This window comes from Pseudorca crassidens, chromosome 2 (genome assembly GCF_039906515.1).
Source record: "Pseudorca crassidens isolate mPseCra1 chromosome 2, mPseCra1.hap1, whole genome shotgun sequence".
NCBI lineage: Eukaryota > Metazoa > Chordata > Mammalia > Artiodactyla > Delphinidae > Pseudorca > Pseudorca crassidens.
In genome coordinates, this window is record NC_090297.1 from 114,454,570 (window position 1) to 114,473,330 (window position 18,761).

The window sequence follows — 18,761 nt, forward strand, 5'->3', positions numbered from 1 at the left end:
GAACTCTTACCTCAGCTTATTAATTCATTAATTTGTGCTCAAGAAAAAGATCTACCTCTCTCATTAGAAATGTAAGCTCTGTAAAACTTGGATTTGTTTATAACTCCCTGTTTTAACACCAGAACCTAAGAGTTCCTGTCACCTATTAGATGACTCAAGGGATATTTACTGAATGCGTAAGTGGATGGATGGGTGGATGACATGCTGGCTGCTCACCGGTGGCACCACAGTGCAGCTGTATCATCTGCCTTGGGTGCCCTAGGTCTATGGCCTAGAAGTTGGCTTTTCTTTAATGAAAAGCCAACTTCTAGCCTTGATTTTTAAAATACCATGTCTCAAGATGTCCTTTTCCAATTATTTGGTGGGGGGTGGTGGAGGGGTTGAGGTAGAGGGAACAGCATTCTCTGTTTTTTTTTTGTATTTAAGTATAATTTACAATGTTGTGTTAGTTTCAAGCATACAGCAAAGTGATTCAGTTTTATTTTTTTTCAGATTTTTTTTCCATTATAGGTTATTACAAGATATTGAGTATAGTTCCCTCTGCTCTGCTCTGCTCTGCTCTGTGGCACATGAGGAGAAGTTGTGAGAAGAACCTTATACAGCAGTCTGTGTGCAGACATGCCTGGTTATGCAGAAAGAACCTTCAACAAAGGATGGAAGATGAACCCTACAGGAAACAAAACAAAAACTGGTTTCCTACCAGAATAGTTAGGGGTGGCGTGGAGCACAAATAAATTTGCTACATACAAAGTAGACCTAAGAATACTCCAGGATGGAATTTTTAAACAAAATAGGAACCTAACTGACTTCTTATATGGAGTACTGAGCTACCAGTCATTCATAACTTTCCAACCAGATTCTTTTACTGAAATCTTGTCCCATACTGGATCATTTTTACCTAGTCAGGATAATAAAATTCTAGGATCATTACAACAGCAAAAAGAGGAAAGATTGCAGTAGGGGAAATTTGGTGCTATCCTGGACAGAGAGGAATGAATTCTTCAGTTTAGAGAAAAAACAAAAGACATTCTAAATATCTTCAGCCTATGTTCACCAACACTTCTAGATTCCTGGCTCACCCTCAGAAAACCACAGAGCTTTGGGTTACTTGGGGCAATTACGTGTAGTTACTGCCACCTTGAGGGCATCTCTAAAACCTACACCTTCTAACTTCGCTGAGCAGAGGAAAGTACAATGCAAGACACAATCAGTCCCTTCTGTAAAGTGCCTTAGAAACTAGATAACAATTTATATCAGTGTAGCATCATGTGCTTATATCATCATTTACATTCATCATTTACATCATTTACATTTATCTCCTCAGTGTATATTCTCTACCTGGGCTTTCTAAGCCAATAGTGTAGATGAAAGCCAGAATAAATCACAGTTGTCAACTCATATGTCTCCTTGTAGAATGATTTCAAAAGGAAGAATGATTGAGAAGGCTTGTTAAAATCTAAGTCTTACGTCAAAATATATTCAAGGTAAGTGACTTGGAAACTTCTATCCCAAAGAAAATAATCCAACTTTCTATTGTACCATTATACCAGCTAACCTAGATTCTAAGAAAGAAGTAAACCATGGTATAGTACAGGGAAATTTGAAGTAATTCAGTTTGTGTAAACTTGTAAGCTGATACCAAATCAATCATGGAGTTTATCTGAATGCATTTCTGCTATTAGTTATTTTAAACCATATTTTCACTGGTGAATACAGTAATAATTGACACCACAGTCATATTTTTATTCTGGATATATCAATATATTTTGAAATTACAAAATTACACAAGCCCTAAATTACTGTCATAACACTAAGAAGCAATAACTTGCCATAATTCAAACCCCTGGAGGAGTTATATCCCTGTTCCCAAAGTCATCCTGTTCTTTACTTTGTTAATTGGTCATCCCAAGACTAGAGTCCCAGAGTGAAGTGCTTACATCAGTATTTGGCTTTATAAGCCTGAGAAGCGGTCTGTCATTTGTCATGGCTGGGGAACAAGACTGGCCAAGTCAGTAAGCATTTCCTCCAATAACTTTCTACCACTTGCATGTCAATAATTCCTTTTTTTTTTTTTCTTCTGACACTCATGAGGTGATGGCTTAACCAATTTAAGAATACAGGAACATTTATTTGGGTGCATAAGAACTTCTTTCCTTGGGCCAAAATTCTTAAGCCCCAATATGAAACTAAAAGGAAAGAAAATTCTGAATCCAAACACCACTACTCCAGTACCTTTAAATTATTTCCCTCATCTCAGTAAGTCAATATATATCAAGTAAAAAAAATACTATGAGGGCTTCCTTGGTGGCGCAGTGGTTGAGAGTCCGCCTGCCGATGCAGGGGACATGGGTTCGTGCCCCGGTCCGGGAAGATCCCACATGCCGCGGAGCGGCTGGGCCCGTGAGCCATGGCCGCTGAGCCTGCGCGTCCGGAGCCTGTGCTCTGCAACGGGAGAGGCCACAACAGTGAGAGGCCCGCGTACCGCAAAAAAAAAACAAAAAAACAAAACAAAACAAAACTATGAAATTTAAGTTCTAATTCATTTTGCCCCCTTTGCTGAGTAAATCTTAGTAAATTATATATTTTAGTAATGGGACAGTCTCGAAATTAGAAATTAGGGTGGAGAGCTCAGTGTTTTCAACAGTAAAACATCTCATCACCAATTTTAGTGTAAAGTAATATCTGAGAAAATCTTGAGAGTAAAAAGAGGAAATCCTGAAATAAAGCAGAGTAAAGGAATTCTTGCTCTAGCAAGGATCATCAGAGAAGCCCTCCTGGAGGTTGGTCTGTCTCAGACAAAATGATCAAATAGGGGATGAAAATAGCAGAAAAGGCAGAGAGGTGGGAAAGTATGCCTTGTCCACTATTTTAAGTGTCAGAGAACAATAGCTATGACGAACCAGGAACTGCATCTATTCATATACTTTCCCTGTGCCATGCAATGCAGATGAGATTAATGGCGCCAGTTCTAGGTGTGTACAGTAGGACAGAACTGAGCTACATCATCCCGATGTTTTCATAGAGGTTCAGTCTCCTTTCCTGCTCCAGCACTGAGTCTCATCTTTATTCTACTTAAAATGGGGAGATCATCACAGAGCCACTGATGCCTTTTCTGCCACCAGAATTATCCAAGGTTTACGGTATTAGTTTGGGAAAAAGAAAAAATAAAAGAAAATAAATTTGAGATGCAGATTGCAGAATGAGAGAGAAGAGAGACTATATGGGAGAAGCATTCGAGTTGGAAAGAAAAGAATTCCACCTTATAATTTAACTAAATTCCCACTTGGTGCAAGTGTTCCAACTTCCCTCTCATGCCTAACCTTTCTAACCCTAGCCCTCCTCAGATATACCTTTCACTCTAAATTTTGCACATAACTGCTTGTCACTGCATTTTGGTTTTTGTTTTCTGAATTCTTAATCTATCTTATTTCCTAACCACCATAATGTTCTACTCCTGATTTTCAATTAAAATTTATTTTCCAGAAATATCCACTTGCTCTCTCCTGGCAGTTCATTCACTTCACCATGTTCTGGACCCGGGCTAGACAGTTTCCACACTTTATCTCCTAACCAACCTATAAGCACAGGAGATACTAAGAAATATTTAACAAACTGCATGGTGCAAGGATTGACCAACTAGAACAAGTGTCCACTGTAAATGGCCAGTATAGTCATACAAGACAATTATCACTTCACTGACCTTATCTTCCACAATTTTCTCCCTCATTCCACTCCAGGCACACTGGCCTCCTCAGAGTTCCTCAAGCTTCCAGGAACACTCATATTTCAAAGACATTTGTAACTGTTGGGTTTTTGTCTGCCTAAAAGATATTTTTCTGAGTGTATTTGGTTTGTACTTATCATTTTCTATTCTATATGTTTTATTCATTTTACTCATTTTATTCATGTCTCTACCCACTAGAATGTACACTCCATAATGGTAAAGATCTTTTTCTATTTTGTTTCCTGTTTTACTTCCAGCATATGGAAGGGTGACTGGCACAGAGCCTGCGCTCAGTGATTATTTTTGTATAAATTAATTTACTAATTTAATCTACAGAACAGTACCCTGATATAGATAATTTTATTATCTCCATCTTATAAAAAGGGAAATTGCAAATCAGAGAGACTGTATAATTTGTCCAAGAATACACAGACAGTCAGTGGCAGAGCCTGGATTAATCTCCATCTATTTGATTACAAAAGTCATGCTCTTTCTACCGTGCCATGCTGCCTTTAAGGAGAAAATGGTTCATGGTTGGTGTCCGGTCCAACACAGATGTAGATGTGTGGATTTTGTGCCCTCTTAAATTCCCTTCTGGCCAAAGAATTGTATTCCCCATGATGGATCTAAATCGCTCTCAACATGGCTTATATTTTTATGTTTAGATCTTGAGTTTCCAGGATATATACTAGGGCCTTAAGGAAGTGCAAAACAGAAACAACAGTGTAGAAGAGGAGGGATTGGAGCTTAGGGAGGCTGATCCACAGGCACTCACCAACAATTAAAGGTAAAAGAGAGAGAGAAAAAGGCAATTATCTCAAGTTTCTAGTTTGGAAAATTGGGTGGTAAACAAAAATAAGAAAGGAGGAATTCATTTACCATAGACGGAAAGGTATGCATGGGAGAAGTTTTGATACGTCTTTAGGACTTTAGAATTTTAGGGCCGAGATATTTGAGTATCCAACTGGTTCACGGCCCAACTCATGTAATGTGCTTCTCATTTTGATTACCTGTCCTATATCCCTGGTTATGAATTTTCCTGTTTCCTTCATCATGTCATTAGTTCTGATTTAGCTTCATAACAATTTGGCTGAAATAAAGTGGCTTAAAATTTTGAGCAATGCAGACTGAAGTAGAGGGGAGAGCAAGGTGAGAAGAGTGGAGATGAAGCTGGGGTGCTGACTCAGTAGGAGGGTTTATTCTGCTGGAGGCATCAGCATTCCGTGGAACTACATCCAAAGAGACAAGGCAAAACAGAGATTGGCTCAGGATATATCAGTAACTGGAACAATCCAATGTGGCAGGAAGTGTCTGTAATTTAAACCAGCGGTTCCCAGCCTTTTCAGCATCAGGGACCGGTTTGATAGAAGACAATTTTTCCACGGGCGTGGGTGGGAGATAGTTTCAGGATGATTCAAGCACATTACACTTACTATTCCGTGGCTGATCTGACAGGAGGCGGAACTCAGGCAGTAATGAGAGCGATGGGGAGCGGCTGTAAATACAGATGAAGCTTCACTTGCTCACCCGCCGCTCACTTCCTGTTGTGCAGCCAGGTTCCTAACAGGCCAGGGGCCGCCACCGGTCCCTAGCCCAGGGCTTGGGGACCCCTGATTTAAACCTTATGGGAGCCCCATAAAAAAATATGAGACTCAAAGAAGGCCAGGCAACTGAGGCTTATATTACCATCCTGAACTAAGCAGAAGCGGGTAGAGGTCTGGGGCTTCAAAGGGGAGGAAGAAAATTCACAGGAAGATAAGAAGAACAGATGTTTGGTAAATAGATGTTTGCCCTACCATGCAGATAAGTCTTTCTGATGTAAAAAGTTACCTTTGGTAATACCTCTCTTTCTGGTAGAGGCCCCCTATCTAAATTCTTTTAGGTAGGTTTAGGGAGATGTAAAAAGGTTTTCCAGAGTCTGCTGGTTCTTAATTGCCTTTAGCTCAAAATCCACATGTCAAAGTGAGATATTTGGGGGTGACATTGTACTCCTCCTCATTCCTAACTCTTATTTAGACTCTTCAGTAGGTTTTGCGTCATTTGCTCATGTGTCTCTTGGATTTGTTGCTTTAAGCAATTGGCCTCCAACTCTGGGATTTCTTTCCCCTGCCTATTCTGACTACTGGCCCTACCAATTATTGGCTCACATGGCCATCCTAGCCTCCTAAGGGAAGGGAGCTTGGGACTGGAAAGATGGATGTAAGAGGCAATAGGATCTAAGAAAAACATAACTATCTTCTCCACTTGAAGTTGCTAACATCTACTAGCTGTACACGTGCCAGATTCAACCTGTAATTTTTCCCTTATATCTCTTTCTGGAGGCTGTTGCTGGCACTTCTGATGTGTGATTGACATGGCATTCCTTAATCAGATTACCAAAAGTTGGGTGTTGATTTTATTTTTGCAGAAAGCAGAACAGAGGAATCATATATATATATATATATATATATATATATATATAAAATATGACCTAAATGACAACACAGGAAGGATGAAAGTATTTGGTGTTTGGAAAAGAGAACAAAATCCAGTGTAAAGAAGGGGATAAACTTCAACTTACATTCTTCAAGCTGTCAAAAGCTGGAGAAAAACTACAGCTAAAATCTGGAGTTCATAGTTTCATTAAGGTGAGAACTTCACGGAGGAAAGGCAACTCTCCAAAAGGATAATGTTTTGTGTTCGCTTTCAGCAAACTGGACAGGTGCTATTGAAGAGGATATGGTGTGGAAGACCCTGATATTTAGTACACTTACAGCTCACAGAACTTAGGAGCTTCCTTTTAGGAAATACACATCCTAGGCACACAGTTAAGAGGACATGGACTTCATAAAGCAGAGACACATGCTGTGGTACCCACACAACCCTACAGACTGTTGAATACTTAGTGTTCAACACTAAGTCTAATGCAGGCGGTTTGCCCAAAGTTGGACAAATTATTCTGAAAGAGGTATATAAAAGTAGACACAGACCAGGTATACCTTGAGGACACATTTCTCAAAGTCAATTCCTTGCACCTATCATAGTCCAGGGAAATTGAATCAGGATAAACCTGTACTGCTGACTTTTCGTCTCTCCCTCATACCAGTACATCTTGCTGCCACTACTTGGTCCTCTTCCCCATTTCTTAGCTTTGTTTGCACTGGCTGCTGTCTCCCTTTTTAAGAGTGGGGTGGAGACTTGAGACACTGGCATATGTGACCTTGTTAAGTAGGAGTGTATATCTCGAGCCAGATTTAACTTCAGAAGAGTGATTCAAGAGTGAACAATGTACTAGGAGGAAGGAAAGAAGATAATTTAATGAGAAGAAAAGAAAGATGCACTTTAGGAGGACAGTGGAGCATTGAAGGGGTAATTGATCAACTTCATCTCAGACTATGTATATGTTTTCTTCATCCAGGTTATTAAGGTCAAAAATTGAAATGAAATGGATCAATTCAGATCAACTGGTCTAAACAGCATTTAATTGAAGAATACCTAATACAGACAGCCTCTTCAATCAGACTGTGAGTTACTGGAGAGCAGCAGTACACAGGTTCCTTCCCAAACCCAGGCTAGTCAGAATGGGATAATTCCTGGATAAACAATTCCATACAGATGAGTAAAAATAACCAAATTCACAGGAAATCAAATATCAAAGATTTATAGCATGAAAAGATTGTCAACCTCACTGATAATCTGAAAAATGAAGTTAATATAAAATTTACTTTTTTCTTATGTTTAAGTGTACTAGAAGACCACTAAGGTTCCAAAAAAGGGCTTGGCAAAATTTTTCTGTAAAGCACCAAATAGCATATATTTTAAACTATGTGGGCCCTAGAGTCTCTGTTACGGATGCTTAACCTTGCACTGGCTACCAAAGGAGCCATAGACAATCCATAGATGAATGAGCATGTTTGTGTCCAATAAAACTGTATGGTGGACATTGAAATTTGAATTTGATATAATTTTCATGTGCCACATTCTTCTTTTGATTTTTTCCCCAAGCATTAAAAAAATATACATAAGAAAATTTTTTGATAATTTAAACTTCACCAAAATGAACATGTCTTTTCAAAAGTTACCTTTAAATCATGAAAAGGCAAGCCAAAGATTGAGACATAGTATTTGCTAGTCACATAGCCACTAAAGACCCTGTACCCAGAATTTATAAAGGATTCTCAAAACTCAGTATTATGCAAACAAACAGCTGAATTTTTAAGATGGGCAAAAAGAAATACATAGGTGTCAAATAAGGACATAAAAAGATGCTCAACCTTATTTATCTTTAGGGAAATGCAGAATAAAACTACAGTGAGATACCACTATGCACCAATTAGAATGACTAAAATTTAAAAAGATTGACCATACCAGGGGCTGATGAAGATGAGGAGGAAGTAGAACTGTCATGCAATGGTGGCAAGAATGTTAAGTGGTACAGAACTTGGCAAAAAAGTTGGATAGTTTCTTTGTTTTTTAAAATTAACATGCACTTACAATGCTAAACTCTGAGGTGGATGCAGAGCAACTGATATTCTCACACATTGCTCAGGGGAATGAAAAATGCTACAGCCACCTTAGAAAACAGTTTGGCAATTTCTTTTTTTTTTTTTTTTTTTTTTTTGCGCTATGTGGGCCTCTTACTGTTGTGGCCTCTCCCGTTGCGGAGCACAGGCTCAGCGGCCGTGGCTCACGGGCCCAGCCGCTCCACGGCATGTGGGATCTTCCCGGACCGGGGCACGAACCCGTGTCCCCTGCCTCGGCAGGCGGACTCTCAACCACTGCGCCACCAGGGAAGCCCGGCAATTTCTTATATATTTGAAATACATTTATCATATGAACCAACAGTCTCACCCCAAGATTTTTATTCATTGAAAATGATAACACAGGTTCACACAAAAATCTGCGTGCGAATATCTGCAGCAATTTTATTTGTAAATATGTCAAAGTGTCAACAATCCAATTGCTCCTCACTTGGGGAATGGATAAACAAACTTTGGTGGGTCCACACATTGAATTCTACGCAGCAATAAACAGGAATAAACTGATATACACAACTACATGGATGAATCTTAAACATACTATACTAAGTGAAAGAAGTCAGACTCAAAATGCTATATACATTTTAACTTCCATTTTAGGAAACTCTGGAAAAGGGAAAAGTTTAAGTTAAGAAACTATGTCAGTGGTTACCAGGAGCTTGGATTGGAGAAAGCCTTGACAATAAAGTGTCATGAGGGAAATTCTTGTTATGATGGACTGTTCTAATCATTAGGAACATGATCTTACCTTCTGTCCCTTATTTTTCTTACTAGGGGAGTGAAAAGAAGAACACTATCAACCCTCTAGAGCTAATATAAGATTAAGTGACACAAAATAATTGCAAAACACCAGGTACCAAATATGTGATCAAGAAATACACTGTAAGGAAACTATATTCAATATCTTGTAATAAACCATAATGGAAAAGAATACAAAAAAGAATACATTCATATGTATAGCTGAATCAGTTTGCTGTACAGCAGAAATTAACACACACTATAAATCAACTCTACTTCAGTAAAATACATGCAAAAAACTACATTGTAAATTTCAGTGTTAGCTATCTACTTTCCGCTATTGTACTCTAAACTAAATTAATTATTCGTCAGTGTTTGCCTAATGCAAGTCTTTGCCTGGAGCAACTTCCTCATAGGATCCACACATGTGAGAACCAGGAAGTATAGCTGCAGAGCTACTTACCCGTTAGTACCTGAATAAGTAAGTGGAACCAGTTATTTCACATCAGACAGGGCTAGAATTACTTCCAACATATACTAGTGACTTCATGCAAATCATCAGAAGCTGCCTTATTTGGTACACAAATTACCCAATTATGGCCCCTCCAGGAGATCAATTCTGAAAAGCAACTCCACCCTACGATAGGGGTTGGCAATTGAAGCACAGACTAGTTTCAGCTGCTCTGCCTTCTTCTTGGTTTTCTTTGAGCAGGGCACAGCTTGTTCAACCTGTTCATTCTTTACCAGAGTTATATTCTGTAAAGATCACAACCAAAGTATAAATCCAAATATTGCTTGGGTCTTAAGTATCCCTATCTGATTTGCAGCCCACAGACTATTTGCTTTTAAGCAATGAACTAGACTCCTAGGGAGGCATGTCTTTAGGAAAAATCATGTTTATTATTATTTCCAAATTATAAAAGTTATAGATGCAAAATTAGGAATTGAGATGATACAGAGAAGTATAAAAAAATGCAAAGCACTCCATCCCTAAGAATTAATGGCTAGTATACACATTGTGGTATTTCAACCATATGTATACATATATACTTTTTTTCTGTACTTAGATCTTAGCTCCATAAACATCAATATTAATGACATCCAGGTTTTTAGAAGAACAGCTATAATCAGGTTTCCATATATGATTCAGGATTGAATGGTTGTTCCTTGCTTTTCCTGGCCTTGGTGACCTTGAAGAAGAAAGAGATAAGATAAACAATGAGATGACCCTGATTATACATTTCCCCCTTCACTCACACTGTGTCACCTTGCTATGGGCTGCATCCCTTTTTCTCTTCCCATCTGAGGGGCTCTCCTCCCACTCTCATCTATCTTCTTTAGTGAATTCCTGTCTTTTGAATCAACACCCCCAATTCTTGGCTGGAACCCTGAAATGAGATATGCACTCACACCCAGCGTGAGTGCATGTGGACAGGCAGGAGTTGTTGGAGAACAAGAGAGAGGAAGGAGCAGGTGTACTCAAAGCCAAGAGTTGAAGGGAAAGTTCTTACTGGAAAGAAAGGTGGAAGAAAGGGGCAAAAGTTATTCCTGGCACTATGCTGTGAAGGAAGGATTGGGATATATCATTGAGAGTCTGAGTAATGGCAAGATCAAAGAGCATGTGCATGTTGGTGGGAATGTAAATTGATGCACTATGGAGAACAGTATGGAGGTTACTTAAAAAACTAAAACTAGAACTACCATATGACCCAGCAATCCCACTACTGGGCATATACCCTGAGAAAACCATAATTCAAAAAGAGTCATGTACCACAATGCTCATTGCAGCTCTGTTTACAATAAAATAGCCAGGACATGGAAGCAACCTAAGTGTCCATCGACAGATGAATGGATAAAGAAGATGTGACACATATATACAATGGAATATTACTCAGCCATAAAAAGAAATGAAACTGAGTCATTTGTAGTGAGGTGGATGGACCTAGAGACTGTCATACAGAGTGAAGTAAGTCAGAAAGAGAAAAACAAATACCGTATGCTAACACATATATATGGAATCTTGAAAAAAAAATGGTTCTGAAGAACCTAGGGACAGGACAGGAATAAAGACGCAGACATAGAGAATGGACTTGAGGACACGGGGAGGGGGAAGGGTAAGCTGGGAAGAAGTGCGAGAATGGCATGGACTTATATATACTACCAAATGTAAAATAGGTAGCTAGTGGGAAGCAGCCGCATAGCACAGGGAGATCAACCCGCTGCTTTGTGACCACCTAGAGGGGTGGGATAGGGAGGATGGGAGGGGGGGGAGATGCAAGAGGGAGGGGATATGGGGATATATACATATGTATAGCTGATTCACTTTGTTGTAAAGCAGAAACTAACACACCGTTGTAAAGCAATTATACTCCAATAAAGATGTTAAAAAAAAAAGGGGGGGGGTCTTCTCTGGTGGCGCAGTGGTTGAGAGTCCGCCTGCTGATGCAGGGGACGCGGGTTCGTGCCCCGGTCCAGGAGGATCCCACATGCCGAGGAGCGGCTGGGCCCGTGAGTCATGGCTGCTGGGCGTGCGCGTCCGCAGCCTGTGCTCCGCGGCGGGAGAGGCCACGGCAGTGAGAGGCCCGCGTACCACAAAAAAAAAAAAAGGATCATCAGAGTAGCTACTGCATAGGGTTATTCTGAAAATTAAATGAGAAGATCTATGTACGATATTTAGCACATGTCCAAAATTATCAATATCATCCACTCAAGCAAGCTCTGTTCCACATTGACTATCTTCAGTAATAAGCAAATTCGACATTAGCTGATTCCACATGTTTTGTGCAATGATTGGGTCCTATGGGATTAACTGCAATTAAGTACTCCAAGTTTGATGTCCTTTATTCCTACATAGGCATCTATACACAGACTAGAAATCCAGAGAGCACTAAAAGCACCATCATGATGAATGGCAGGGAGCAAAATTATAGTTTGAGAGTTTTTTACAACCTCAGTCACAAAAGAGATTTTGGGGAGAACACTTAATCGTAAAGACATTTTTTATATCTACTATTTCACTTAAATGTCAGATTAGAGAATAGGCTTTAATTAAAGTTTGTAATAAGTAAAAAAAAAAAAAAAAAAGAGCATGTGCATTTCTGAGTGCCTGATATGTCAGCCTTTGTATTTGATCTGTTTGCATTCCAGTGCAGGCATACATTGAAGATATTATGGGCTCAGTTCCAGACCACTGTGATAAAGCGAATATTGCAATAAAATGACACACAATTTATTTGCTTTCTCAGCGCATAGAAAACTTATGTTTACACCATACTGTAGTCTATTAATGCAGTAGCATTAATTAATGTATTAATCAATGTATTAATGTACATACCTGAATCAAAAATACTTTATTGCTAAAAAGACATTAACCATCATCTGAATCTTCAGTGAGTCATACTCTTTTTTTTATGGAGGAGGATCTTGCCTGGATGTGGATGGCTGCCGACTGATGAAGGTGATGGTTGCTGAAGGTTGGGGTGGTGGTGGCAATTTCTTAAATAAGACAATGAGGAAGTCTGCTGGATTGACTGACTCTTCCTTTTCATGGAAAATCTCTCTATAGCATGCATTGCTGTTTGATAGTGTAGGGGAACAAAGTTTGCCACGTTTACCACCCCAAAATATGTCTTTCTGGCATGAGGATTAATTTATGTTGATTATCTTTAAGAAAGAGAAGAGTCTGTAAGTCTTTCTTTTCACCTCCCCTTTAGCTGTGTAAAGAATTTAGATAAAGGGGCTGTTCCCAGAATAAAGGCCTCATCAGAGGTATCTGCAAAGAATATGGGCTAGGTGTAGTGGAGGAAAACTTGGCAGGGCCCAGAGATCAGAGTCCAGTCTGTGTCCCATCCTCTCTGCATGCCCAGAAACCATTTGTTTACCAAAACATTTGTTTTTCCATCTTCATGTGAATTGTCTTTCTCCCCAGTGGAAGTCCCAAACAACTACCCCCAACATACTCTTTTGTCATTAACTGAAGATGGTATTTAAGGTGAGGGTTTCAGTCATCTTGGTGAGTTACTCACTTTTTCTGGGTCTCTCCCATGTATACATGCTATTAAACTTTTGTTTGCTCTACTTCTGTTTATCTGTCTCACGTCAATTTAATTCTTAGACCAGCCGAAGAATCCAGGAGGGTAAAATAAATTTTTTTCCTCACCGAGAATAGCACTTTACACACAGTAGAACTTCTTTCAAAATTGGAACCAAACTTCTCAAACCCTGCCAAAGCTATATCAACTAAGTTTGTGTAATATTCTAAATCCTTTGTTGTCATTTCAACAGTATTCACAGCAGCATCATCAGGAGTAGATTCCATCTTAAGAAGCCATTTTTTTAATTCACCCATAAGAAGCAACTCATTATATGCTGAAGTTTCATCATGAGATAGCAGCAATTCAGTAACATCTTCAGGCTCCACTTCTAATTCTAGTTCATTTGCTATATCTACCACATCTACAGTTACTTCCTCCACTGAAGTCATGAACCTTTCAAAATCATCCATGAGGGTTGGAATCAAACTTCCTTCAAATTTCCTTCAAACTCTCATTCATGTTGGTATGTTGACCTCTTCCCATGAAATAGGAATGTTCTTAATGACATCTAGAATGGTGAATCCTTTCCAGAAGATTTTTATTTGACTTTGCCCTGATCCATCAGAAGAATCATATCTACTGCAGCTATATAGCCTTGTGAAATGTATTGCTTAAATAATAATCCTTGGGCTGCAGAATGGATGTTGTGTTAGCATGATAACAACATTAATCTCGTTGTACATCTCCATCAATGCTCTTAGGTGATCAGGTGCATTGTCAATGAGCAGTAATATTTTAAAAGGAATCTTTTTTTTTCTGAGCAGTAGGTCTCAACAGTGGGCTTAAAATATTCAGTAAACCATGTTGTAAACAGATGCACTGTCATCCAGGCTTTATTGTGCCATTTACAAGAGCAGAGGCAGAGTAGACTTAGCAATCTTAAGGGCCCTCAGAATTTCAGAGTGGTCAGTGAGCACTGATTTCAACTTAGTCACCAGCTGTGTTAGTCCATAACAGGAGAGTCAGTCCATCCTTCAAAGCTTTAAAACCATGCACTGACTTCTCCTCTCTAGCTATGGAAGTCCTAGATGGCATCTTCTTCCAATATCAGGCTGTTTCATCTTCATTGAAAATCTGTTGTTGAGTGTAGCAACCTTTATCAGTCATCTCTGCTAGATCTTCTGTATAACTTAGCTGCAGCTTCTACATCAGCAGCACGCGCTGCTTCACCTTGTACTTTTGTTATAGAGATGGCTTCTTAAACCTCATGAACCAACTTCTGCTAACTTCAAACTTTTCTTCTGCAGATTTCTTACATCTCTCAGCCTTCACAGAATTGAAAAGTGTTAGGACCTTACTCTGGGACTATTGTAGCTGGTTTGACCTTCTATCCAGACCACTAAAACTTTTTCCATATAAAAAATAAGGCTGTTTTGATTTGTTATTCATAGGTTCACTGGCATAACATTTTAAAATTCCTTTAAAGTGTTTTTCTGTACATTCACAACTTGTCTATTTAATGCAAGATATCTAGCTTTTGACCTCTTTTTTGCCTTCCTCACTAAGCTTAAATATGTCTAGTTTTTGATTTAACCTGAGAGATATGTGAGTCTTCCTTTCACTTGAACACTTAGAGGCCTCTGTGGGGTTATTAATTAGCCTAATTTCAATATTGTTTTGTCTCAGGGAATAGGGAAGCCCAAGGAGAGGGAGAGAGATGGGGGAATGGCCCATCAGTGGAGCAGTGAGAACACACATAACATTTATGAAAGAAATTTGCCATTTTATATGGGTGTGCAGTTCATGGCACTCCAAATGATTTCAATAGCAACATCACTGATCACAGATCACCATGACAAATATAAGAATAATGAAAAAGGCTGAAATATTATGAGACTTGCCAAACATGACACAGAGACTCAAAGTGACAAATGTTTTGGAAAAATGGCACCAGGAGACTTGCTCTACACAGGATTGCTACAAACCCTCAATTTCTCAATTTGTCAAAAAAAAAAAAAAGAAAAAAGAAAAAAAAAAGCAATATCTGGAAAGCACAAGAAAATGAAGTGCAATAAAACAAGGTATGGCTGTGTTAACTTTTGTTAGTTTTCCAGGAATCCATCCCACATGAATGTGTATATGTGAGTTTGACAAAGACCATGGAATTTTCCCTGTAGGACCAAACACCTCTGTTGTAGACCAGTATGTGTATCTCACTAAAGGCAGGTAACTTTGTGTTCTGAAATGCTCAGGGGCATCCTTGATCATTTAGATTGAAATGAGCTCTGTTAACTATCCTCTGGGATAAAAGGTATTTCTTCTATTCTATACATGATGAATCAGAGGTTCCTAGTATTTAAGTTATTAGTCACCTAGCAAATGACAGAACCAGTATTTGAAACAAATCTGCCTTAAGGAAGTCCAAATTTACTAAATAATCTACCTGGTCTGAAAATTCAAACAATTCTACAATATTTAGCTTAGATATCATATCCTTTAATAGCCTCTCTGAAGTTTCTCTCTTCAATATGATTAAAAGTACCCTTAAATGAAAACTATAAGATGCTGATGAAAGAAATTGAAGATGGCACAAACAGATGGAAAAGTATATCATGTTCTTGGATTGGAAGAATCAATATTGTTAAAATGACCATACTACCTAAGGCAATCAACAGATTCAATGCAATCCCTATAAAATTACCAATAGCATTTTTCAAAGGACTGGAAAATTTTTTTTTTATTTTGTATAGAAACACAAAAGACTCCAAATAGCCAAAACAATATTGAGAAAGAAGAATGGAGCTGGAGGAATCACGCTCCCTGACTTCAGACTACTACAAAACTACAGTAATCAAAACAGTATGGTACTGCCATAAAAACAAACATATAGATCAACGGAACAGGATAGAAAGCCCAGAAATAAACCCACACACTTATGGTCAATTAATCAATGACAAAGGAGGCAAGAATATACAATGGAGAAAAGACAGTCTGTTCAATAAGTGGTGCTGGGAAAACTGGACAGCTACATCTAAAAGAATCAAGTTAGAACATTCCCTAACACCATATACAAAAATAAACTCAGAATGGATTAAGGACCTAAATGTAAGACCCGATACTATAAAACACCTATCACAAACATAGGCAGAACACTCTTTGAAATAAGTTGCAGCAATATTTTTTTGGATCAGTCTCCTAGAGTAATGGAAATGAAAACAAAAATGACCAAATGGGACTTAATTAAACTTAAAGCTTTTGCATAGCAAAGGAAACCATAAACAAAACGAAAAGACAACCTATGGCCTGGGAGAAAATATTTGCAAATGATGCTACCAACAAGGGATTAACTTCCAAAATATACAAACAGCTCATACAGCTTAATATCAAAATAACAAACCCAATCAAAAAATGGGCAGAGGACCTAAATATACATTTCTCTAAAGAAGACATATAACGGCCAACAAACTCATAAAAAGATGCTCAATATTGCTAATTATTAGAGAAATGCAAATCAAAACTACAATGAAGTGTAACCTCATACCAGTCAGAATGGCAATCATTAAAAAGACTACAAGGGGGCAGAGTCAAGATGGCAGTATGGGCTTCCCTAGTGGCACAGTGGTTGACAGTCTGCCTGCCGATGCAGGGAACACGGGTTCGTGCCCTGGTCCGGGAGGATCCCACATGCCACGAAGCGGCTGGGTCCGTGAGCCAAGGCCACTGAGCCTGTGCGTCTGGAGCCTGTGCTCTGCAATGGGAGAGGTCACAATGGTGAGAGGCCCATGTACCGCCAAAAAAAAAAAAAAAGATAGCGGTATGGGAAGACACCGAGTTACCATCTCCCCACAACTAGGGAGCCTGCCTAGTTGGAGGACCCAGCCTGCCAGTGGAGGACCCTGATGTCCAAGGAGATGGAGGAACCCCGAAGTGAATGGGTAAGATGTGGGGGGACTGAAGGGGGAGGTCAGACAGGATTGGCACCCCTGAGGACAGGGAGATCAGGAGACGCAGGTAGGAGGGGCCCTCTGGGAGGAGGAGCTGGAGAGGAGTGGAGGGTGACTGCCCCACCCACTCGGGCCCAGGGAGCCTGCTGAGCTCCCAGGCCAATGCCCTGCCTTCCAAAGGCCCCTCCAGGCCACGTGGGTCCTTGGGAGCATAGGAGGGAGGTCGGGGAGATCAGGAGAGGCAGGCAGGAAGGGCCCTTTAGGAGGGAGGAGCAGGAGAGGAGAGGAGGGTGTTTGCCTCACCCACTCAAGCCCAGGAAGCCCGCTGGGCTCCCAGTTGAGGTCTCCTACCCTCTGGGACCTCTGTTCAGTTGAGCCTAGGCCCCACGCCCCACTGCTCCCAGAGCCTTTTCCAGCACTGTGGGTCCTAAGCATAGGCCCTGTCCACTGCCCAAACCTTGACCTTGCTTAGGCCCTACCCTCCACAATCAAGGCCTTTTCCACCATTTTTTTTTCTTTTCCCTCCTCCTCTTTTTTACTATTGTGGTATCTTCCAGTTGATAATTCATTTATATTTTTATATTCTTTCTAACGTATCTGTTAGTTTCCTAGTCCAATTTTATTTTCTACATTGTTATTGTTCCCTCTCTCTCTCTTTTTTTTTTTTTGCCACCCCCACGGTTTGCAGGATCTTCATTTATGAGCCAGGTTGGGCAGAAGCTCCTGCAGTGGAACCTCCAAGTCCAAACCACTGGACTAACAGAGAATCTCAGACCCCAGGGAATATTCATCAAACTGAGGTCTCACAGAGGTCGTCATCTCAGCACCAAGACCCAGCTCTACCCAACAGCCTACAAACTCCAGTTTTGGAAGCCTCACACCAAATAGCAAGTAAGACAGGAACACCATCCCACTAATTAAAAAAAAAAAAAATGAGAGGGCAAAAAAATATGTCACAGATGAAGAAGCAAGGTAAAAAACGTACAACACCAAATAAATGAAGAGGAAATACACAATTTACCTGAAAAAGAATTCAGAGTAATGATAGCAAAGATGATACAGAATTGTGGAAATAGAATGGAGGCATGGATTGAGAAAATACAAGAAATGTTTAGCAAAGATCTAGAAGAAATAAAGAACAAACAAAGAGATGAACAACACAATAACTGAAATGAAAAATACACTAGAAGGAATCAATAACAGAATAACTGAGGCAGAAGAACAAATAAGTGAGCTGGAAGACAAAATGGTGGAAATAACTGCTGAGGAGCATAATAAAGGAAAAAAAAAAGAAAAAAATTGAAGACTATCTCAGAGACCTCTGGGACAACACTAAATGGAGGAACATTCACGTTATAGGGGTCCCAGAAGAAGAAGAAGAAAAGAAAGGGTCTGAGAAAATATTTGAAGAGATTATAGTCAAAAACTTGCCTAACATGGGAAAGGAAATAGTCACCCAAGTCCAGGAAGCACAGAGAGTCCCATACAGGATAAACCCTAGGAAAAACACACCAAGACACATATTAATCAAACTAACAAAAATTCAATTCAAAGAAAAAATATTAAAAGCAGCAAGGGAAAAGCAAAGACAATATACAAAGGAATCCCCATACACAGATTTTTCAGCAGAAACTCTGCTGGCCTGAAGGGAGTGGCAGGATATACTTAAAGTGATGAAAGAGAAAAACCTACAACCAATATTACTCTCCCCAGCAAGGATCTCATTCAGATTTAACAAGAAATCAAAAGCTTTCCAGACAAGCAAAAGCTAAGAGAATTCAGCACCACCAAACCAGCCTTACAA

The 18,761-nt window shown here is 39.5% G+C and overlaps 1 protein-coding gene across 3 annotated transcripts in view; it reads right to left on the minus strand.

Annotated features, from left to right (window-relative positions):
• Positions 1–9,859: 9,859 nt before the first annotated feature.
• LOC137219538 (interferon-activable protein 203-like) overlaps positions 9,860–18,761 on the minus strand; it is a 39,879-nt gene continuing 30,977 nt past the window's right edge. Inside the window, exon 9 of one of the 3 annotated variants that reach the window (XM_067728281.1) lies at positions 9,860–10,169. In XM_067728281.1, the coding sequence (XP_067584382.1) occupies positions 10,107–10,169 (63 nt within the window). In that variant the 3' untranslated portion in view covers positions 9,860–10,106. The other 2 variants (XM_067728280.1, XM_067728282.1) reach the window with 2 other exon arrangements.